The sequence below is a fragment of the Podarcis filfolensis genome (genome assembly GCF_964270895.1).
Source record: "Podarcis filfolensis genome assembly, chromosome: 12".
Lineage (NCBI taxonomy): Eukaryota > Metazoa > Chordata > Lepidosauria > Squamata > Lacertidae > Podarcis > Podarcis filfolensis.
The window spans coordinates 39,332,938-39,358,166 of record NC_139614.1 but is presented as its reverse complement, the minus strand read 5'-3'; the positions used below and the strand labels follow the sequence as shown (position 1 = coordinate 39,358,166).

At 44.3% G+C, this 25,229-nt stretch overlaps 1 protein-coding gene across 6 annotated transcripts in view; it reads right to left on the bottom strand.

Annotated features, from left to right (window-relative positions):
* The window catches only part of JCAD (junctional cadherin 5 associated), a 77,012-nt gene that overhangs the window by 13,304 nt on the left and 38,479 nt on the right, over positions 1-25,229 (bottom strand). For 4 of the 6 annotated variants that reach the window (XM_083579259.1, XM_083579260.1, XM_083579261.1 and 1 more), the window contains one exon: positions 25-382. In XM_083579259.1, coding sequence (XP_083435385.1) covers positions 25-323 — 299 coding nt within the window. In that variant the 5' untranslated portion in view covers positions 324-382. Of the gene's footprint in view, positions 1-24; positions 383-16,417; positions 16,647-21,848; positions 22,106-25,229 lie in introns of those variants that run through there. The other 2 variants (XM_083579258.1, XM_083579263.1) reach the window with 2 other exon arrangements.

Genomic DNA, 25,229 nt, shown 5'->3' with positions numbered 1-25,229 from the left:
AAATCTAGGAAGTGGGGATCTTACCGTCCTTCTGAAGCATGAGTATTAGCCAAACTCGAGAAGTCTTTATGGTAACTGGGACCCAGTTGCCTCCCTTGGATGGCATGCCTAGCTTCATTGTCATTCAGGTAGCTTTTAGCTACTGTCTTCTTGCTGCCAACACTGGCTCCAGAGTTTGTCGGGAACCCATTCACAGTTCTATGACAAACTCTCCTATCTGTGATCTCTTCCTGGAATCCATCAGTTTTGTTCTCAAATGAATTGGTGGGGGCTTTAGACAATTTGTATCCATGAGAAATCAGGAGATCTTCTACGCTGAACATGTTGCACTGGCTTCATTCACCTTGGTACCCCTGGAAGTTCTCTCGAACTGGGCCCATCACTAAAAAAAAAGAGAACGCAAAGGACTTGTGTGAGTATAGAAAGGCATATTGGTCCAACTCCAAAGCAGACAACCAGCCCCAGTTTATATATACATATATAAAAGATCTAACTGCATGCAGAGAGATTTCATTAAATCACCATCAAATCTATAATAATTTATAGAATTCTGTTAACATAAAGTGTGCTTTACCATCTTTATTTGGTTACTTCTTGCAATCTCCATGCAAGGTACGCTGCTACTGTTACATACTTAGGGAATTGAGGCTGAGTGCCAATGAATTGTGATCCCTGAATTTCTATTACTTGTCGACCAAGTCTATGACTGAGGTGGGATTTTAACCCAGAGCATCTGGAAAGGTATTTCATGGCAAAGAGATAAATGTTGTCTTGAATGGTCTTGGACTAGTATAAAAGGCTGAGATTTAATACATTTTGTAGCTCTTCCTCATGCATAATGTAAGAACACTGGTAGTACATTTCAAAGGCAAAAGCCCAGCAATGATACACTTGAATAACTCAAGAGTCGACCACATCAAATGCCTCTGCTAGCATGACCAACTTGAAGGTCCATGCATAAGTCATGTGTCTTTCCTGGCCGCGTGTGGCTGGGTCTACCCACTTGTTTTGCTGTACTGTTTCCTGAATCCTCTGCAGCTCTGGGGAGAAAATTACTAAATGCCTAGATGCCCACCCAAACTTCATAGACACCCAGGTGCATAGCATTTTTCGGTCCTGGTAAAAGCCAACCATACAAAAAGAAAAAGGAAAGACAGGACTTTGGAAATTCAAAGACCACAAAGCCAACTCCAATGTTACTTTCCCCACAGCTGCTTTCTAAAAGGAGATTTACGTGTGCATGGGCATCCCTTAGCTCTTGCACGTAGAAATGAAACGTCCTTTGCAAAAAGTTGCCATTGCGGCAATGCCAGACACCTGGTAAGCTTTGCCTAGAGCAGGGGTAGCCAACCAAAGGCCCGTGGGCCGGATGCGGCCCAATTGCCTTCTCAATCCAGCCCTTGGATGGTCCGGGAATCAGTGTGTTTTTACATGAGTAGAATGTGTGCTTTTATTTAAATGCATCTCTGGGTTATTTGTGGGGCCTGTCTGGTGTTTTGACATGAGTAGAATATGTGCCTTTATTTAAAATGCATCTCTGGGTTATTTGTGGGGCATAGGAATTCGTTCATTTCCCTCCCAAAATATAGTCCGGCCCCCCACATGGTCTGAGGGACGGTGGACTGGCCCACGGCTGAAAAAGGTTGCTGACCCCTGGCCTAGAGAGTCTGATCTATGATGGCCATTTCACCATGCTGGACATCACAGCCATTTGGTGATAGATATGCATCCTAAAGGGAAAAACGTATGTGGGGAATGAGGACAAAACTGCAAAGATTAACATCTCCTTCATGTCTGAATTCACAGGTGTTTTACACAGCCTTTGCTGGCTAAAGCTGTTGGGAATTGCAGTCCATAACATCTGGAGGGAACCAGGTTGGCAAAGACTGGTCTAACACTTACTTTCATCACACAAGGTTTATTGTACAGTGGATTTAAACACACGCAAATGCAGAATCAACCTTTGTGGTTTAATGGCATGAACATCTTTACTTTGAAAAGGATCATTCCCACCATTGAGTCGAGTGTTTCCAAAACCTGGGTCTCCAGCTGCTTTTGGACTACAATTCCCATCATCCCTGACCACTGGTCTTGCTAGCTAGGGATGATGGGAATTGTAGTCCAAAAACAGCTGGAGACCCAAGTTTGGGAAGTACTAATCTAATCCAGAGGCAGGAAGCCATCTTCATTCCAAGGGCCACATTCCTTTCTGGGCAACCTTTGTGGGGCCATATGTCAGAACAGCGTGGGGCCAGAGACAAAAGTACGTGGAGCAACAAATGAAAAACTCCACTCTTTTCACATTAGGGTACTTTCGACACTCCCTTCTCTGTACTCCATCCAGGCAAAGAAGATGCGTTATTTGAATTCAAGAATATGTGCCAGCCAAGCAAAAATATCCGAGGAGGCTGTAAAACAGGGACTGTCCAGGAGGCAGCCTGGAGAGAGGGGCTATGGCTAAGGAGAGGCCTGAGGACCAGCTAGAGAGACCTGGAGGGATAAGCTGAACTAGTCTAAGTAGTCGTCGGAGGCACAGCAGAAGTTTGAAAGCAGCCAAATCCACACAGGAGCAAGTCATTGTCAGTTGCAGCAGACGCTGCAAATGCAAGGAGTCCCATTCTTGAAGGGAGGTGGCAAAGAGAAGGAAGAACTGCCAATTCTGGAGCAGTCTTCTAACAGATGGGGAAGTTGGTTCAGGGCAACTTGCAATTATTTCTCCATCCCTAATTGTTTTTTCAAGCATAAACACCTGGGACTTTGCGAGGAACTCATAAGTACAGAACATGGACGAACAGCTGGCTGCTAGAACAATTCGCCCTCCAAGAGGAAGATCCACTTTGAGCACCGTGAAACAACTGCATGGTGTTGACAGGTCACAGGTGCAAGGAAGAAATGTGCTTTTCCTGGTGGTATATAAATTAACAGGAATGGTTGTGTGTGCAGTGTCCATTTTCCGGCCATTGACACACTGTTGCCTGGGCAGAAAATAGGATCTAAGAAGCCCTTGAGAGACCCCAAGAATTGGCAGTGGAAGTAAATCATTAGCGGCAAAATTGCAAGGTGATGAAAACCATCCCAGGATAACTCTGCAGACTTTCAAGAAACCTGGCTAGCTAGCTGTGAAGGGTGATAAACAAATACTCTTTGAAAGACACAAACTACTCCAAGATAGTCTCTTTGGGAGCAGGATTCTCATCTTGGAAGTTGGAAATGGTACCTTGGGTTTCATATTGCCAAGGGGAAAGAGGTCACCCCAGTGTAAAGAACAAAAAGACCCAAACTTGAGCTGTAAATCTAAACTTAAGAACTGATGTAGTAAAGCAGGTAAATCTCACTTCTGCCCCTAATTCAGCCTCCCCACCTGCAGCATAGGGACCCACTTTATAGGGATACTGTGAGGATAATTTATGCAAAGCACCCTGATTAGTGCTGTATAAATAAGTATAGTTCCTCCCTGAGGAACGGCTAAGGGAGCTGGGCATGTTTAGCCTGGAGAAGAGGAGGTTAAGGGGTGATATGATAGCCATGTTCAAATATATAAAAGGATGTCACATAGAGGAGGGAGAAAGGTTGTTTTCTGCTGCTCCAGAGAAGCGGACACGGAGCAATGGATCCAAACTACAAGAAAGAGGATTCCACCTAAACATTAGGAAGAACTTCCTGACAGTAAGAGCTGTTCGACAGTGGAATTTGCTGCCAAGGAGTGTGGTGGAGTCTCCTTCTTTGGAGGTCTTTAAGCAGAGGCTTGACAACCATATTTCAGGAGTGCTCTGATGGTGTTTCCTGCTTAGCAGGGGGTTGGACTCGATGGCCCTTGTGGTCTCTTCCAACTCTATGATTCTATGATTCTATTCTATAGCATCACCATCATTTTGCAGCTCACCACAAGGAGCCATTGGGAACTGTAGTTCATTGGGGATGTAGAGATTTCTCTGTTAGATACCTTAAACTCCCTGAATTATGATCTCCAGGATTCTTAGGGAAGGGGTGGAACCAGGGATATATGAAGGTTTCTGTTGGAAATAGAGAACTGAAATATGTGCCAAAATGGAATTCAATGAGAAGGGCTACAGAGCACATGCTTGGCATGCAGAAGTTCCCAGCTTCAATCATGGGCAAATCTGGGTACAGTTAGGAAAGACTCACTGCCTAAAACCCTGGAGAGCTGCTGCCAGTCAGTGCAGACAATATGGAGACAGATAGGCTAATGGGCTGCGTCAGCATAACTCTTACTTTTCATTCGCACATTTGCACACAAGAAAAACAGAGACAGCAGAAAAGGAAGTAAGAACTTTATTTTTAAAATGTCATTCTTTGTGTTAGGTTCTGAAATAACAAAAATACAACAACGATGATGATTATGATGATTACATTTGTTAGTCATTTATCTTGCGCAAGGCTATCCAAAATGACTTACAACCAATAAGATCACATGGAGTCTTCTAATCTGCTATGTGTTTTGTAATTAAGCTTGGCAGGCATGGTATTTGCTTTCATTGTCCTCTCTCTCTCCACCCCACTCTGTCTCTTTTTCCATATAGTAGAACTATATGGAAACTAAATATTATACAATGTCCCTGTACATTCCCCCCCTTCCCTAAGCCATAGTTTGTATGAGCACTACAAGTAAACTGTGGCCATTGTATCAGATATTCAACCTTTTATTCCCTCCCTACTCCCCCAGATTGGTTATATTGATCCCAAATCTAGCTACATCATTTACAAATAAATATAATTGCATCATGGATCTCTATATTATACAGCAAGCTGGTTCTGGCTCATACTGCTATGTAGCCATTCTCTAAACATGGAAGGTACACGGGAAAGATCCCTCAGTGAAGGTGTTGCCTCACTCAACACACATTCACAAACCCAATAGCAGGGACAGTATGAGTGTGTGCTAATACCTGGCTGAATTCCTACTCTGGTCTGAAATGCCAAAGCCGCAGGGGGGGTGATTGCAGTATCAGTACTTTTAGATGTGTATTGCTGGCTTTGGAAGTTCATGAAATGAAAAAACAAGCCCTGTCAAAAATATCTTTCTCCCCCAGCCTGCCCCAGTGGAGCTTCATTCTTCTAAATGCTGTGGAATTAAGCCTGAACATGAGATGAGAAACACACAAATACACAGGATAAGAAACAATGAAACAAGTAACAGGCAACCCAGACTCATGCATTTCTGATCTGATTCCCAAGTCCATCTGGCTAGACTTCAATCTCTTAAATATTTGCAGAACTCTGTATTGGCACAAAAACTCTTGTCCTGCACATGCCCAGCAGGTCCTTTGTGCTCCAGAAAATGATATTCAAAGTGTTAAACAGGAAACTTGTCCATCGCTTCCCAAATGACACGGAAAGGCAACTCGTTTGCAGCTCTCCAAATGATGGTGAAACAAAAGGACTGTTTGGACTGTGTCAAAGCAACGAGAGAAGATAATCTTTTTGAACAGTGGACTGTTTGCTAATGGTCAGTGGACTTTTCTAGAGCCAGCTGCAGATGTTCTGCTCAATCGCTTTCGCTAGCCGGAAAGCGTTGCTCGAGTAAGTATTTATGGCAGGAGGTAATTTTTGTGGCACACCACATACATACGGGTGGAGGCTAGAAGAGCTGGAATGTTTCTTTGGCAAAGGAGATATGAGCTAGCGGGAAGGAACCATACACATTATGCTTTGCTTCTGGAGAACTGAACTGATGCTGCATTCAAGATTAGTACCATCAGTCTGCTTGCTTGCCTGCTCTCCTACTCAACCTGTATTTTTGAAAACAAGCAGCTATCACAAAAATGTCCACAATCACCGCTACTCTCTCTTCAAACAGAAATAAATCTGATGTCCCTAAAACTTCCTACAGTTTACAGAAACAGGGAGCAGCACATGGAAACAATGTGATCTCATTTGCTCCCTTTATACCATTTGACATAGATTCCCCACCCTCAATTGGTGTGATTTTTATTTTATTTTTTGCAAGTGTTTTCTGCAGCATCTCTTCATAACCATGATGGATTTATATTGGCCCATGTGCACATCATTCTGCTGTATTCATTGTTCTGCAATGCTTCCCCAGTGTATAACACAGCAAAAGTGGGGCAAAAATAAACAAAACCCCCAATTTTTGTGGTATGAAAAATTACAGGATTTCAACATGAAGCTATAGGACATGCAATGATTAGGAATAATTTGTATGCCTGCCCCAAAAGCTTTACAAACACAAACACAAACTGTATTGAAAGCAGGATTGCCTTGATACCATCCTGTGAGAAAATTTGTTTTTTAAAATTAATTTTTAATTTGCAAATTTAACAAAGAAAAGGAAGACAATATAAGAAGGATGCAGTAACTGTCAGTACATCCATTAAATATATCAATTAATGTAAGGCCTCCAAATGCCCACATAGATATCCACATGAATTTGATGTCTATAGGAAATAACGTTCACATGTAGCCAGGGCAATGAGATCCTCAGATCATTGTATGACAGTAGATATTTATCCTTCCAGGCTCAAAATCTCCTAGCAACTTTAAGGGCTTTTGTTGTCCTGCTGCTAATCCCCATTTTATAGGAATGAAATTTCAAAGTACATGAACATCTGTAAACATTTAGGATTTCGCCAATACACAATTGATACGGATGAGTTCAGACCAAAAAGAATATGTCACTGGACAAGCCCAAATCATATGCCTCAAAGAGGCATTTTCAGTTTTACACCTCCCACCGCTGTCTCCACAAACGGTTGTGGAGTCCAATATACCCAAAACATTAAATTTTGCTGGACCAATCTCAAATCTAAAGGAACATTCCATACAAATTATAAAGCCACTTTCCATTGTTTAAGATGTACTAAACATTCTAATTCCCTATTCTGCACCTCTCTTAAGGTCTTGAACCTTACAAAGATCCTTTAAGCCTTTATTAACAGCAGTTATGGGGTTAGCTTTCTGTAACACGTATAACTGCCCCAAAACCACCACGGGTGCAAATCATCATGAATGCACAATAAAAAGGGACATCTGGAGGGGCTCATAATTATAATCTCAAGCAGGCAATGTAGTGCGCATTAAAAGCAAATGCCCACTGAGCAGCAAACAAAGCAAGAAAACGAACAGTGTGGACCCCCGGTCTTTCCCATCAGAAACTGGCTGAGATTGAACGTGCAGCCTTTCTAATCTGATGCAAGAGTTAAAAAGGCTGGGAAAACATTGTACCTTCCTGGGGCTCCTTTGTTTTGTTTGCCAATGACATCACAGATTTCAGAGCCGATTTCGCTTCCTCAGGATGCTGGCTATCTCCCCAGAGTTTCCGACTTGTCAAACTTTAAGCCAGAGCAGTTTTGTGGAAACATGAGCCAGACCCTCTTTAGCTATCTCCAAGCTACACTGGACATGCTTATATTTTAAAAAGGACTTCCTCACCCAGCCGTTGCAGAAAAGAGAGGAAGCAATGAGATCACCCTCATCCTACTGATTTCCCCCCCTTCTCCTGTAACTCACTAAGATGACTTGTTTCAAAGAGGAGGACTCACTCTCATGCCTTCCCCCGGATTAAGGCCATAATGAGGGCTAACAGGAATGTCACTTGATGCAGAAGTGCTACAGGCAGGCACTCAGCTCAGGCCGTTCTCCTAAGTTCCTATCTCTCTAATAAGTGAGCAAAAAGGGGGGAAAAGATGCCTGGAGGGGAATGTCAAAGAAAACAACACGATGTTCTCCAGTGCCAAATTTCCTTGCCTGCCTGTTCATCTCAACACATTGCTGTTTCTCTCAAGGCGGCTTTTGCACAACAAAAAATGTCTGAACATTTATCATCTGAATCAAGCCTGGTGGGGAACCTGTAGCCCAGGCATAGGCAAACTTGGCCCTCCAGATGTTTTGGGACTACAACTCCCATCATCCCTAGGTAACAGGACCAGTGGTCAGGGATGATGGGAATTGTAATCTCAAAACATCTGGAGGGTCGAGTTTGCCTATGCCTGCTGTTAGCCCACCAGACAGTAATGGACTCCAGGTTCCACTACCCCCGACCACTGGCTATGCTGGCTGGGCTGATGGGAGCTGGGAGTTCAGCAATGTCTGTAAAGCCACACATTCACACAATCTAAATGGAAGTCGCTAATCCACAGAAGAGATTTCAGGGGGCAGGGGGAAGAGGACAGTGTGTAACACATATCTAGACAAAAATATTTAGTATTGTGTACACATACAGCAGGTGTATGGACGCGGGTGGCGCTGTGGGTTAAACCACAGAGCTTAGGACTTGTCGATCAGAAGGTCGGCGGTTCGAATCCCCGCGACGGGGTGAGCTCCTGTTGCTTGGTCCCTGCTCCTGCCAACCTAGCAGTTCGAAAGCACCTCAAAATGCAAGTAGATAAATAGGTACCGCTCCGGCGGGAAGGTAAACAGCGTTTCTGTGCGCTGCTCTGGTTCACCAGAAGTGGCTTAGTCATGCTGGCCACATGACCCGGAAGCTGTACGCCGGCTCCCTCGGCCAATAAAGTGAGATGAGTGCCGCAACCCCAGAGTCAGCCACAACTGGACCTAATGGTCAGGGGTCCCTTTACCTTTACCTTACACTTACAGCAGCAACAACAGACATCAGTATGTTGTCAGGGACAAGAGCAGAGATGTTAGGGTAGGTGCTGGGTGCTCTTGGGTGGTGTTCTTCCGACCCACAATGCTAAGAAGAATGGAATTGCCTATATTTTGAGAACTGAAAGAGCACAGACTTTATAATTTGGCATTTTGAGACCCTCAGCTTTTACTTTAGAAAAAAATGGCCCAAATCCAGGTAAAGGTTAGTCATATTTGTCTCACAGAGGTCAATATGACAAGTTAGCAGTGACTAATTGCAGTCTCATCATCAATGAAACTTCAGCATGACTTTTTTTTTTAATTTAATGGATTTTGTCTACCTGGACACTGTGTCTCATCTTTTAATTTCCTCCATGCATACACACATTTCCCCCATTGTGTGTAAAGTGACACACAAGAGAGTATGAATATGACAACCTGTATAATGCCCCTTGGCAGAAGATGTGGGAGGTGGTAATCTATTTAACATAAGTTTTGGTTTAAAGGAAACTTCAAAAGAATGTTTTAAAAAGTCGTATATGCCATCCTGGGCTCCTTTGGAAGGGCCGTATATAAATTTAATAAATAAATAAAATTACATCTTGTTTATGGACTTAATTTATTTTTTTCTGAGAAAAGGCAAACAAAACAAATGTGCTTGTACTCTCCAGAATGATAGAACAACACTTTTAATTTATTAGGCACCACCCGCGGATGTTCCTTGCTGATGTGCCCCTGGAGTTGCATAAATAACTGAAAATATAATAAAAACAATGCAACATCTATCCCCCAAGCCCCGCCCTCTCGTTTTTCACGGATAACAAAAATATTATTTAAAGGATGGGGGTGGAGGAGAAGACGTGGGAGAAAAACAAAACACACATTCAATTATGGCCAGAAGTACAATTTAACAACAAAAGGAACACAGTTTGAGGTGTGGGGGGGTCCTCCTTAAAGAAAAAGCCATGGCTTATGGTTGTTACAATGATGAATGAGGTGCTACACACACACACACACACACAGAGAGAGAGAGAGAGAGAGAGAGAGAGAGAGAGAGAGAGAGAGAGAGAGAGGTAACTAGCACAGTCAGATGAAGTCAACCTGAGGTGACCAGTGGATTCTTGAGTAGATGGGTGGTGCTGAATCACAGATAGCCATCAGGACACAGCCCTGGCAGAGACCAGCTCACAGCTGCCAAGATAACTACTGAAGCTCCTTTGATGGTGATAAAGAAAGCACATCAGTCTCCAACATTACAGAACATGGTGTGTGTTGGGGGGGGGGGTGTCCCTCCATCTTTCTTTCTTTTATCCCTGGATTCCATGCTCTTTTTTAACAAAAAAAACCACCTTCTGTACAACAGTCAGTATTCAAGAACTCTCTCCTCCCAAGCACCAAATGTCTATTTCATTACATTTAACTTTTAAGCCATTTCAGGTTGCCCTGTGTTCCCAGAGGACTTTAACCAGTGCTTTTTTTCTGGGGAGATGCAGGGGGACACATACCCCTAAACATTTTGTGGATCTAAGTTTGGCCTCATTGAGGGGCAGTATTTCAATGAGAGTTAAGAAAAAAAGCACTGGCTATAACCATGTGTTCTATGGATGTTGAATACTTAATAAAGCTATGCCAGGTTGATTCAAAAGTAGACTTTATTGTCTGTTTGGATCTCTTGGACATGGGCTGTCAGTTTCTCCCTTAATGTTAAGTCCCGGCATCTCAAATCTCAAACAGGTCTACATTGAGAGTCTTGCAATAGTAAGCCATGCAACAGTCATGAGGTGAGTAATAAGATCCATCAGGAAGAGAGAGAAAAACCAAGGGCTTTATCACTGGTGTGATGTAGTGGTTAGAGAGTCAGAATAGGAGCTTGGAGACCAGGGTTCAAATCTCCACTCAGCCACAAAGCTCACTGGATGACTTTGGGCAAGTCTCGGTCTCTCAACCCAAGCTACCTCAGAGGGTTGTTGCGAGGATGTAACGGAGGGGGAGAACCATGGTTGCCACCTTGAGATCCTTGGAGAAAAGATAAAGAGGAGATTTTAAAAGACAAGAGTTCCTGAGCTCTTTTGGAAATCCTGCAGCAGTTCTACCCAACACTGTTACTCCTCCTCTCCTTGAAATATTTCAATTCCAGCTAGCCATTGCAAGAATTCAGTAACTAAGAAACATTGCTCATTTCCTCCTCCCTCCCAATCCCTTCTCCTTTTATGCCATGTATTTTATATTGTAAGCATGAGAACAGGACTGCCATATTATTTGCATTTGTAAGCCAAGCATTCCAGACGCTGCAGAGATGGCACAGTTCACACAAGGAAAGTGGCGCCAAATCTTTGGCTCTGCCTCCTTGCAAAGCTGGACCTTTTCCCAGTTATTGCATATCCAGTTCAGACGTTGGCTTTGTTTCATTATCTTCATAATAATCCCTGCCTTGAGTAAATGCCTGTTAAGAAAAGTAAGGCTGGTGACAGGGTTGTGTACATGTGGGTTTTTAAGAGTTTCACAAGAGTGTTGTGAACTTCACAACAGAAAGATGTGGCTTGTGTGGTGTGAACACTCATTTTGTTTTTCCTGCTGGTAAAACAGGTTTTCAGATTGCTTTTAAAACCTGCAAAAAACAGTTTGGCCACTGCTCTGCCCATTTCGGTCTCTGACATTTAGACCCCACCTTCTCCCCCAAGGAGCTCAAGGTGGCATACAGGGTTCTCTCCCTCCACATTTAATCCCCACAACAACCTGTAAAGTAGGCTGAGAGGCAGTGACTGGCCCAAGGTTACCCCAAGAGCTTGGGGATTTGAACCCTGATCTCCCAGCTCCTAGTCTGTCACTCTAACCACTGCACCACACTGGCTCCCACCAGAATTTGTGCTTGCACAACAGAATGATCTCCCCCTCTCTATCCCCTGTGCATCCCCTAAATCATCTTTCCCTGAACCCCCAAGGCTCATCTTTCTTGACAGCCTTCTCCTTCCTTGCCCATCTCTCCATGTCATCTCATGAATTAAACCTATCAAAAGTACAGGGAATGGACCTCTTTCTCCGCTCGAAGAATCAACTCAAGAAAGAGCTTCAGACAAAAACGTTTTATTCCTTCTGATCCACCTCTACCAGTTCTGAAAACAAAAGAACAGCAGCATCAAAATAAATTCTGCTGGTTTTTAAAGACACCTAGCATTGGACAAAGTCCTCCAACGAGAACATGCCAAGTTTGTTCTTGGTGGTGGAGGGGGGGGGGAGGGAGAAAAAGAGCAGGGAGGCTTAAGCAGTGCTCACTGGCATTCCAGAGAGATGTCACAGCCTCCTTTAGTTATTTGGCACGGCAGAGTGTACAATTCCTTCAGGCACAACTCCTATTTCGCAGTCTTCAATGAACACGTTTGAGGTGTATGTTGGTGTGGAAATATAGTGTCAATACCTCCCACCCACCCCAAGAAAATCCACTAACCCGAATAGGCTATTCTTTCATATTGATTACAGTTGCCACCTAACTTGTAAGATCTTGGGAATTATGAGGAAGACTGTATCAAACCATCCCTTTCCCCCGCCGCCGCCCCCCAAAATAATCCTTTGCATGATCTGCTACAAGGTCACAATACCTGCATTTGGTCATAGAGTGAGAAGAAATGTTTTAACGAAGAATCCCATCAAGGCGTTTGTATGACAAGCAACACGGGTTATAAAACTTGGGCTCCACAATCAAAAGGAACACACACATCTACAACGCAAAATAGTACATTCAGTGTGGGAGTTAAGTGGGGAGGCATAAATGAAGATACCTCTTTGGTGCCTTTTAAAACAGTGTTTCCCAACCTTTGGTCTCCAGCTGTTTTTGGACTACAACTCCTATCATCCCTAGTTAGCAAGATCAGTAGTCAGGGGTGATGGGAATTGTAGTCCAAAAACAGCTAGAGACCAAAGGTTGGGAAACACTTGTTTTAAAGGGGTTTGTTGATTGGGATACAGACAGAGACTACCCATTGAGCCAAGAGATAAAGACCCAAATGCTCTGCCTGCTTCCTTGCCCTGTCTTCTGGGACAATTTACAAGACCTTTGGGACAGCTTGGGGGAATTTTTCTGTCAAGCTGACATAAATTAATGCCACAAAGCTATTGAATGAATTTGTTTGTGACACATTTGTATCAGCAACAGAAATGATCACAGGTTTATGGTTAGAAAGTTACCAAAATACTTCTTTGCTGTACAGTGGTACCTCGGTTTATGAACTTAACCCGTTCCGGAAGTCTGTTCTTAAACCAAAACTGTTCTTAAACCGAGGTACCACTGTACTTATTTGGATGCTTACTTACGGCACACTTCAGAATGCCTTGACTAAATATGCAAAACATCAACCTGGCTCTAGGCAACGGTTGATGGACAATTTCACCATTCATTAGATTCCACCCCCCAAATGTTGGTTTCACGGCTGCCCAGCTGCTGTTGACCCATGAAAGGGCCTACTCCTTCTTGGTGGAAATGTCCTCATTAACAACATTCAGGAAGAATTTTAACAATTCTGCTCACTTGATGGCTTAAAGATAGACACTGTTCCCAGCAACCGTGAAATTATTAGCTATGAGGGTATGTGACCTTTTCAAAAAAAAATAGATGCTCTTAATATTTTTAGATGTCCTAAATAAGTTTTCATTTTATTTTTAGCAGTATTGTTTTGCTACTTCATTGTCTGCCGCCCTTTGGAGAGGAAGGGTGGGTCAGAAATTTAAGAAATAATAATGATGCAATATTCATCTTTTCACCTCTGTAGTGAATTCCACATGTCCCTCCAGCAGTTTATCTTGTTATTGCAGAGAGATAGCCCTGTTAAGTTGTATTTGAGGTGAGTGGATGAGGAACAGGACAGAACATGCTGACCCCCACTTCACTCCAAACCTTCATGCATTTTGCTTAACATCTGCATGTAACCTGTGTGCGTACACAACAAAAGCTGGAAAGAGCGATGTGCACACACAGCTGCATGCAGATGAGCTCGTTTTGCTCTGAAAGGCCGCCTATGAATATTTCAAATAAATAAAAATACATGCTCAGCTGAATGTGTGAATGTGGATAATCCTTCCACCCCAGTCACATCTTTGTTCATCACAATGTGTGAATAGGACTATTGTTGTTTCAGGGTAACTCCATCATTCAGAGAAATTTCAGTTTACCCACAGTGAAGGCCTAGCTAATTTCAGGGTCCTAGCCAAATTCTTCTCATGGGGCTCATGCCACACCTCTATGACCAAGGGAGCAGGAACTTCAACTCATGAACTTTCAGATGTTGTTGAACCACAGCTCCCATCATCCTTGTCCACTGGCTGTGCTGACTGGGGATGATGGGAATTGAAGTCAAACAACACCTGAAGGGCCACCAGTTCCCCACCCTGATCAACTGAGAGGCCAGGCCAACTATCCGAAGCTAGGGATGATGGGAGCTGTAGTCCAACAACTGATGGAGACTCAAGTTTGGGAAACCCTGCATTAGAATATTTATACCTTGTTTTGCAAATAAAAAGTTCCAAATAGTTGCCTATTAGATACCAATATTTCTCTACAGAGTTATAGAGGGAGCAATGAGGGAAGGAATAAGGGAGGCTTACTGCCACCAGAGAGATAAGCAGTGCCCAGATGTGCCTTACACATGGGATGGAGAAGCACAAGTGTCCTTGGTTAAAATACTGAAGGTGAAAAAGAGGAGGAATGGAGAGGGAAGCAAGAAAACAACGTATAACTTGGAACTATAGTGAGACGCTACCCAAGAGACTCAAACTCTATTCAAAATTATAAGGAGTACAACACTGAATTGAGTATGCTACTGCTTCTCACTTGCTGAATGACAAACCTCAATTGCTTAAAGTACTTCTCACGGAGTTTAGGCATGTTCAGTATTCCAGTAGTAATAGTAATAATAATTTATTATTACGGTCAAATATTAGTTCAAGAAACACAACTGAGACTGCTTTCACAAGAGTGAAATAGACATTTAAAACAATATACAATAACAGCTTATAGATTAAAATTGAAATAGGCACATGAACACAAAAAGACCTAAGGTTAAACTAACATGCAGATTGACCCTGGGACACCCAGGAGGCCGGCTACGGCAGTTTTCCTAGTGAGCTATTAGTTCCAGGGTTGTTCTGCGCCTACAAATCTGTGCACAGAATCTGGCGACCATCCGGGTCGTCTTGTGATTTTTGCCTAAGAGGAGAAAATTGAGTTTAGGCTTGTCCACAAGGTCAGCAAGCCTCACCAGATGGGGGTCGATGGTATCTCTACGTGCCTCATCATAAAAAGGACATCTAAAAAATAAGTGTTCAGGGCTTCCTATTTCCCCTAATGTGCAGGCGCAAAGTCTCTGAGCGTATGTGACTTTTCCAAAAGGTCCTTCCAGAACCGGCGAGGGCAGAGCCGAACTTCTGGTAGTTTTAAGTAAGGATAATGCACGGGCTTACGCTGAAGAAGATCTGAATGTAGAGACTGGAATGAGACCATTGTAAAGTGGGGACAATATTTACTACCCTGGTGTTACAGATGTGCTTCAGAGAGCACTATGTGATCTACACTACAAGAAAACACCCAGTCAGCCTCACCACTCTGGCGAAGCAGCTGATTTTTCAGTGTACTGAAAGGACAGAGAATTGCTGGTTATTTAATTTGCCAGCACCAGATTTAGGACAGTGCAGGCGGTTCCTCTGCCCAGGGTACCAATGCAAGGGGGCACAAAATAATCATGTACTTGGGGGCATGCGCAAAACAGAAAGTGAGAGAGGGAAGGGTGCCAAATTTTGTCCTCGCTCAGGGCTCAGTATTACCCAAGTCTGCCCCGATGTTACTTTTTGTAGCAACTATAGCATTTTTCAGGTGTGGGAGAAGCACTTTGCCTTAGATGCTAGAATCACTTGGCTGGCCTTTGATACAAGGCACCTTGACTTAGACCAGTCCTACCATCATTGTGACAGGTGAAGAATGTGCAGAAGGCTTGCCTATTGCATCTTGGCTCATTCTGTACATAGAGACAAATTGCAATAACCTATGGGATCCCCATCAGTAGGAATGAGCTGCCCCCCCTACACACCTTCCCAGTAACAAGAGTGATTTCTGCTCTTATCATCACAGTGCCCCCAAAAGAGCAGTACCATAATGCCCCTTCCCAACTGGAATGAAAACAAAACAAAGAGCCGCTACTACTGAAATTATGGTTGGAGTTAAACCTGATTCCCATCCTTGCAGTTCTGGTGGGAGGTGAAATTCCCATCCCCAACAAACTGCAGTCATCAAGAACAAACCCTGGATAGCGAAAACCCCAGAAAAGGGGTACAAGGTTTGCTTCATAATACAATCAAAGTGATCAACCTGTTCCGACAAGCTTCAAGCATTAACAGCTCTTTTCCGATAGCTCAAATCACCTAGAATTTAGTTTTGTCTCCTTTCCTTTCCTTTTTATTTTTTTATTAAAAAAGAGCATTAGAAGAAAAAGAGGATGACCACAAGTAAAGGAAGACAAGGACTCCTGTACCAGGCTGGTATAGTTGGGATGATTGAAATCCATGTTACTTTCCTTTCACCTGAATGGTTCAAGTTTGCATACCTTTAAGGCATGCATGCCATTTCTTTTCCTCTGCACCCATGAAGATATATGCCTGCCTACCGAGGACAACCCTCCATGCATCTATTAAAATGGAAACTATACCACATGCAAAAATTGTTAGGCTTGGATCAAGTTCAATTAAGCGAAGTCTGCCACCCTAGTCCTCCTCCCTTCAGCTATCTGTGCTCCCCGAAAAGATCAGCTGCAACTTTTGGAAAGCCACTATGATAGAAATCAAGGTGCCAAGCCATTAGCGAGAGACTGACCTGTAAGTGTGTGCTAGGTACGTGTGGATGCTGTGAACCACCAGTTGCTCCAGAAGTCAAAAACTTATGTACCTTATGCAGCCATCTTTCAGCATCTGTTATTATAATGATTACTGTTCCATTGAATTTTCTACGACGGTGCTCTCGAGACAAACTTGGCCAGGCCTCCCTTGCATGTTAATAGATCCCATCAGCCTGCACAGTCATCTACAGTTAGATCCTACAGAGTTCACTGAGGCCGCTGAAGACTTGCACTTTCCTTTGTAGCTGGAAGCGAGCAAGCTTCCCCCAGCATTCCACTGCCAGGCCATGGGCCCTTGGAACAATGCACAATAGCCAGCAAGATAACCTTTTCCACGAAAGGAGTGGAAAACAACATCTGTTAAAACCCAAATACATGGCTTTGCTAAAAGGCCCAAAGGACTTTGGAGGTGCAGCTCTTGGTGAGTTGAGAGAGTTCAGAAAAGGAAAAGTTTAAACACAGCCATGATTGCATGCTGTGCTGTATTCTCCTCCATCAAACACACATGCACTCCAGCTCAAAGTTAATTAGGGTGGACTCCAGCCAAATCTGTTAACATGGAAGACTCAGGCCACGTTTCACAATGAGCAGGTCACCTCTCCCAAGAACTTCAGAAACCATCACCCCGAAGATAAATATACTCTGGCCAAAATGAGGCTTGCATTTGTGCAGGTGGCTGCTTTGACACAGTCCAAAAAAAGTATTTGTTCAACCATCTCACCATAATTAAGCACAGTTTTGCAAAGATTATTTGCTTTCCTCTTCATCAAACAAGAAGTCCTTTGTTTACTCCCCCCATTGTGTTCCTTAGATCATGAGAGACAAGTCTAATTGTGTACAATACAATATACCACTGTAATCTGTCAAAAATGGAGAGAGGATAAAGTGGTGATCCTCAAATTGCTTTCGTCTCGTTGGCTACTCCGAAATAAGCAAGCAATTACAGAAGAGTGGTCTAAGGGATCAAGGCACTCTTTGCAGTGTTATTTCTGGAATGTGGAGTTATTTCCTCCTCACCCACTACTGTCACTAGTAGCATGTCACGTGGTATGCAAATCTAGGGGTTGATTGGCACACTGGGTGGCATGCAAATTGCATCCACTCTTGGATCAGTTTATCACAGACCACCTTGGGAGCAAACTAAGCACAGCACAACTTGTCAAAGACTAGAAGAGCTTCAGGTCCCATGCAAGGGCCTGTGCCCTCAGGATATTGTTGTATACAACTTCCACCAACCTTGACCATGCCTTTTTTGCCTGGGTCTGATGTCCAGTTGGAGTCCAACAGCTGATGATGTGGTGTTGGGGTGGGGCTCACCTAACCGCCTAACAGCCAAGTCACTAGGGAAAAGGGGGGCGGGTAGGCGGGCATGGTGCAAATGCACCAGCAGAGCCCATCAGATGCACTTACCGGTCTGTTTGCACTGCAACCACCACTCCATCCACTATTGGCAACATCTGCACAATTAGCAACTGCAGGAATAGCTTTTAAGCAACAAACTAAAGGCACAGGGAGGCAAGCAAGATTGGGATCTATACCTGTGGGGCAGGGGGCTTGAACCCTTTTGCCCCCCACATTGTGGGCCTGCTCTGGATTAGTGCCCCATCTGCTTGCAATCTGCATCGTGAAGAACTTCCCACTCATTCCCATCACCAAGTCTTGGGGTGCAATGAGGTGTATCTTTCTGCACCAATTTGTCCAAGACTGATCCAGAAATGAACACAGTCTTAAAGGGGGTTATTAAATGATGATGAAACAACACCCCCCACAGTCCACCCCAAACCAACTTACAGCATTTACCGAAGGAACCATACTTTTCATTAAACTCTTTCCGTAGGCTATAAGGTTTTAAAACCCTACCTATACTTGTTCAAAGCTGCATTTTTTTTCCAACTAAAGCTGACTGTGTCAACATTGCTGACTGTTATAAACTAAATGTGCTTAAAACAGCAGACAAGTGTGTGGCATTTTATGGCTGAAATTGATTACATCTTGGAAGAGCGGTGCAGAGAATGGGAGACCTGGAGTTCACTGCAGTCTTCAACAAGCATTTAATTCAATATATTTATAGTGTATAGCTCTGGACAGAGCTTTAGCTGGGGAACAATAAACACCCCAGGGATGCAAAGGCAGCAGGATCCTGGCAGAGAATTTTGCATGCTTTAATTTAAGTGTTAGATCCCTAAGACTTAATGCCTATCACTCTGTGAGCACCAGAAGTATCACATGTCCCAGTTCAAGAGGATTTTAAGAGCACACGAACTAATCCAAAACTTTGAGAAAGGGGGCTGGGAATATTACATGGCGTCTATGAACTATATTAGTGATGGGAAAGAGGCTTAACTCAGCAGAAGGTCCCAGGTTCAATCCCTGGTTTCTCCAGGAAGGGCTGGGAATTTCCCCTCTCTGAAACCTGGGAGAGCTGCTGCCAGACAATACAGACAAGCAAGATGGGCCAATGGTCTGAAGGCACATGCAGACTGCATGGCCAGGTGGATGGGGTATGTCAAACATTTATGTAATTTGCTAAAGGAAAGCAAACTGCATCTCACTTTGGGAAATATTGGAACAAGAAGGAGACAAATGGAAATTGCAGAGTTTTGAAAAACTAAAAGATAAAGTGCGAGACTGGCTTCATTATTATCAAGTAAGAGAGGCCTATAATTTGGATAAAAAAATTGGCTTCCAGGTGGAAAAATCAAAATTGGAAACAGAACTGTTAGATCCTAAAACTAAGATACTTTCAAGAACGTATAACTTGCTGTTAAAATGGAATACGCAGGATGAAACGGTTAAATCTGCTATGATTAAATGGGCACAAGATGTTGGACATAACATTATGTTGGCTGACTGGGAACAGTTGTGGACCACCGGTATGAAATTTACGGCATGTAATGCCTTAAGAGAGAATATTATGAAAATGATTTATAGGTGGTACATGACACCAGTCAAGCTTGCAAAAATCTATCATTTGCCCGATAATAAATGTTGGAAATGTAAAGAAAATGAAGGTACATTCTTTCACCTTTGGTGGACGTGCCCAGAGATTAAGGCTTTCTGGGAGATGATCTATAATGAAATGAAAAAGGTATTTAAATATACCTTTCTGAAGAAACCAGAGGCCTTTCTTTTGGGCATAGTCGGCCAATTGGTGCCAAAGAAGGATAGAACTTTCTTTATGTATGCAACAACAGCAGCAAGAATACTTATTGCAAAGTATTGGAAGACACAAGATTTACCCACCCTGGAAGAGTGGCAGAGGAAGGTGATGGACTATATGGAATTGGCGGAAATGACTGGCGGAATCCGAGACCTGGGAGAAGAGTTGGTGGAAGAAGATTGGAAGAAATTTAAAGACTATTTGCAGAAACACTGTAAAATTAATGAATGTTAAAATGATGTTGGATTGAAAATAAGTGGTATTAGCAACAAAGTTAATAAGAATATGCAAAAATGGATTGATAATGGATGAAAATATAGAGTTATAATATGTTAAGATATAGAGTTAAGATAAAGGAAAGAGGGTAAGGATTTGCTGATTTGATTATGTAAATGGGAACACAAAAAGGGGAGGTGCGAGGAGGTCAAGGAAACAAGCTAATGCGTTTAAAGATACAATGGATTTGTTTTTAATTTTTTCTTACTTATTCGTTTTTTGTATTTTGTATGTTTCTTTTTTCTTTTTTCTATTTTATGTATTTTTTGTATGTTTTCTTTTTATTTATCTTTTTTTATATGTTTTCTTTCTATTTTGTAAACCTTTGTTTTTTGTAAAATCTCAATAAATATTTTATAAAAGAAAAGAAAAGCTCCCCTTTATATACTGTTTTTCGCCACAGGTGAAAACATTTTGTTTCTGAATTGTAGCAAGAATGACATTTGCTAGGTACTTGTTATTTGGGAGAATGGACTGCATTCTTTCAGCACACCTGATCTCCATGGAAGATTCAACTTACACATAAAACAAACAGGGGCAGGGAATCTCAGAGTGGTGCTCAGAAACTGACATTTAATATGCATTTAGAAAACCATCTTCTTCAGAGTCCAACGATTCTCCATTTACCCAATTTTTTGGACTACAACTTCAGCCTGCAGGCTGGAGGGCACCAAGTTCAAGCCTGGAACACCTTTTTTCATTATTGCACTGATAGCCCATTTCATCACACAATTTGCAGGCATGATTTTCCTCTTGTCCTGTAAGACAAGGAATGTATGTGCTCAGATCTGCAAATCTGCATTTCTTCACACCATATAGAAATGCTATTGTTTCTGTACTGCGTTACTATAGCCAAGCAGCTAGTCCATAGCATCCATTGCTTTCCAAGAAGGGCACCACAGCTGTCTAACCCTAAATCCAGCTCTGTGCAAAACAGAAATGCACCAAAACTTCTCAGGGATTTCCTTTCATTCCACTGGTGCGGCTTAATGTTAAGTGTTCAAATCTCCACTCAGGCAAGAAGCTCCCTGGGTGACACACATTGTCTACCTCACAGGGGTGTTGTGAGGATGAAATGGAGGGAGGGAGTGAAGGGCAGCCCTGATTCCTGGAAGAGTGTGGGAGGTAAACTTGAAATCATCTAAAATTTCTATGTGCTTCTCCCACAAACTGAAGGAGAGGGAGCAGGTAGATAAGATGCAGAAGTACATTTCGTGCCCCCCCCCACCCCCAGGGAGAGAGAGATGCAAAGGCTTTTTGTGGTGGAAAGAACGGCACTTTGCACATGCTCAAACCAAGCCTCGTTACTTATCAGCTGGATAATGGAAACCTGCTTCTGGGCTAAGACCTTCTCAGGTGCAAAGCCACCGCTTTAATTCTACCCTCCATCCCCCAAAAGTGGGGGGGATTGAAATGGGGCAACAATTAGATAATCTCCCTCCCCAAACACACACAAATAAAACTCTGAGTGAGACACTTTGCAGAGCGTGAGAAGAGAGTATCTGGCCTCCAGATCTGGAGCGGAGTTGTTATTCCTTTCCCCTACTCCGCACCCTTCCAGCCCAGCCCGGGCAGCGCCGCGCCGAGATCTGCCGGGCTGCCACAGTCCTGGCTGCCAGCACGTGCAGTCGGCGACCGCACCCTCCGTACATCTCCATAGAGGGAGGGGGCTGAGAGATGGCGAGAAGGGAAAGGCAGGCGGAAACGACGCCCCCCCCCCCGCCACGCACAAACACCAAAATCGGTTGGGGAACGACGGCCGAAACTTTTGAGGCGCCCCAGTCTAGAATCGCACGGCTACGTGACAGCCAGGCCGGCTTGGAAAAGGAGGGCGGAGGTGGGGGGGGGGGGAGAAGTCTCTTCTCTTCCCCCGAGGCAGAGTTCCAGCACAAGGCACCGCAATAGTCCAGAGGAGGTGATGGACGGGAGAGAGAGAGAGAGAAAAGCAGCCGCTCGGCCGGCCGGCGACTTACCCTGGGGCTCGTCCGCCCCCATGGTGGCCTCGGTGCGCTCTGCGCTCGGGACGGAGCCCCGCAAGGAGGGAGCGGTGCGGAGGGAGCAGGCCGGGTGGAGAGAGAGAGAGATGCCTCGCCCCCCTTCCCTTCCCTTCCTCTCCTCTCCAGCGCTCGGCTGGCTTTGAAGGGAGCGAGCAGCTCTCCCTGCAAGTTCTGCAAGCCGCCTCCGCCTCCGCCTCCTCCTTCCTGAACACCTTGTGGGCTTCCTTAAGTTCGCTTCGGCTTGAAAAAGGAAAGCAGCCTCTTTGGCAAACCTACAGAGCCGGGCGGTAGCATTCTCTCAGCGCACTGTTTGTCAACACACACACAGAGAGCCACAAAGACATCACCGTGGCTTTTAAACAAAAAACAAAACACACCATGAAATCTTCGGAAAGTTGCATCCTTGTTGTTTAGCAGGGATAAGACACATAAACTTTCGGTGACAGCTTGGTCAGGTTTTTGGTGGTCCAGCTAGAGGTGAGGAACTGGTTTCAGTTCGAGGGCAGCACTGTCTTCTTCTGGGTAACTTTCCTGCGGGCCACAAGCTGGCGGTGGGCGGGGCCAGGGGCACACTTGTACATTTACACATGTAAATTTTACTTCTGTACAGCAGTCTAGTTTCTACACATGCTCACACACCCCTCTCAACCCTCCATACCCGCGAGCATCCTCAGAAAGGAGGCACAATCTTCTTATGACTACACTTAGAGCTCACCTTTCCTCCAGGGAGCTGCTCTAGGTGGCATGCATAGTTCTCTTCCTCCCCATTTTATTCTCACAACAACCCTGTGGGGTAGGCAGTGGCGTAGCGTGGGTTGTCAGCACCCGGGGCAAGGCAAGTAATTTGTGCCCCCTAACCCGTGGATTTGCGCCCCCTAACCCATGGATTTGCGCCCCCTAACCCGTGGATTTGCCCTAACCCCAGATGTTGCGCCCGGTGCGGTCCGCCCCCCCTGCACCCCCCACGCTACGCCACTGGGGGTAGGCTAGGCTGAAAGTCAGTGACTGCTCCAAGGTCCCCAACATGGCTGGGATGTGAACCCTGGTCTGCCAGGTCCTGACCTAGTCCAACACTCTAACCTGTACACCACACTGGCTCTAAACATAAAGCAAAATTAAGGCAAATTTGGAAGGACCTGTTGAGATGGAACAACTGTAATCCCAAGCCTATGCAGGTTGGCGTTGCCAGTAGGGGGAAAGTTCTATAGAACACAGTGGGAATTAAGGTACTTCTGAGCCAGAAGCCAAAGGGAGGGCCATGACTCAGTAGTGCAGGCTACAGTGCATTATGTTCAATCCCTTACATCTCTAGGGAGGACTGGAAGAGAGACCCCCCTCTGAAACCCTGGAGAGCCACTACTTGGAAGGACCAACAATCTCACTCAATCTCAGGCAGCTTCCAATGCCACCAAGCAAAGGATTGTGCAGCAAAAGAACTTTTGATAATATCAGTAAACTTCCTCAGGGATTTCTCCCACTTCTCTAGAACAGAGATTCTCAGACTATGTGCCGTAAGAGCCTCTCTCCCACACCTCTTACGGGACACGGCTTGAAAATCCTTATTCCAAAGTGTATGCCATGAAAAATTAAGGTAACACACACACAGTGGCATAGCGTGGGTTGTCAGCACCCGGGGCAAGGCAAGTAATTTGCGCCCCCTAACCCGTGGATTTGCGCCCCCTAACCCATGGATTTGCGCCCCCTAACCCATGGATTTGCCCTAACCCCAGATGTTGCGCCCGGTGCGGCCGGCCCCCCCCTGCACCCCCCACACTACGCCACTGCACACACACACACACCCCGCGCTTGAAATATTCACACTCTGCACAGCGCTGGTGCTTCTTTTGCCACTATATGGGCAACAAATATCATCCCAAAAGAGGCAGGACTCTGGATGATGAGTCACAAAAACAAACTTGAAAGTCTCACTATCACCTCATTTACTTGCCACAGCAAGGGGAGCCTGTTGATTACCCAGGTACTTCAGCAGATGAAGTCGCTCTTGCTCAGGGAGGGAAATCCTGGGGCTGTTCCTCCCCACCCCCTGGTTTTAATGCTATATGAAGACACCATGACTATGTACGGTAATCATTGACATGGTAAACCTGTGCCCAGGTTGTACCACTTCAGACTTGGGGGGGGGGATGTTGCTTCAGACCATGATTCTCAGCTTCCTTAAAGCATCTGGATGGCCAGTTGGGAAGAGAAGTGCACTGCTCCATCCCTTCCTACTGTGGTCGCATGTTTCCCCTATCTTTTAATATCCTGCTTATTATGGATTCATTTCCTATGAATGGAGTCTCTACCTTCTACCTTGCACTTGTCTTATCTATGCAGAGCAAGAACCATGTTCTTCAGGGTCCCTGTCAGCTCAGGCACACTGACTTTGCTTCATTCAAAATGCATAGAAGAGTTATTTGTTCAAGAAGAAAGCATAATACTTGTACCAGGAGAGGAATACAGGCATCCACAGGAATTATTGTCACTGTGGGGCGGGAGGCAAAGAAAAACACTGGAAGGAAGGAGGGAGCAAGCTTGTTGTTTTTTTTTTGCAAAGAATAACACCTGTACATTTTGTTGCATATCTCAGGTTCTACAAATGCAATAAACATACTCATTCTGAAAAATGAAAGCTGGGAATCTGGGGATTAGGGTTCATCTGGAGGGTCAAACATGTTGGGCGTTAATAGAAAGCATTACATTTTTTAGACTGATTCATTTTTTTGTCATTTAACAAGAGTGCGACACAGAAAATTATTAGGTGAAACTTTCCCCCCCATGCCAGGTGATGTTTGGGCCTCCTAACAACTCTCAGCACCCTTTAAAAGCAGCAGTTTCCTGCATTCTTTGGGGGGAAGCGATGACTGTTTCTGTAGTATAAGAGGGTTTTAAATGTCATGTGTGAATGTGACAGTAACAAAGAAGGGTAGCAAACCTTCCCAGCAAGCAGAAGAACGGGAGGGGCAAAGCTGTCTGTGGAAAAATGGGGTGGACGGCCATTATTTACTCTTACAAGGGGAGCTAAAATCTAAGCTTATTCCCTAATAAAGAAATGCTCTGGAGAATGGCAGCAGTGGCCTATTGGGGAAAAAACACACCACTTCGCTTATGCATGGCAGCTTCAGTCTGTGCTTTTTATGGTGTGAGATGATGAGAGATTAAACTCTATCTCCCCCTCACATTGTGTCCCCTTATCACATATTACTTTTGATGAGTCATGTTGTGGTAAGTGAAGTGGTGTGTCTGTTGAAAACCAAGATGGGTGATACTGTTGTCTTCAGTGGGATCAAGGCCTGGCTGCAAGTGATTATTCCCCAAAGCACAGGCACCTAGATTGGCAGATGTTGCCCCATCCTC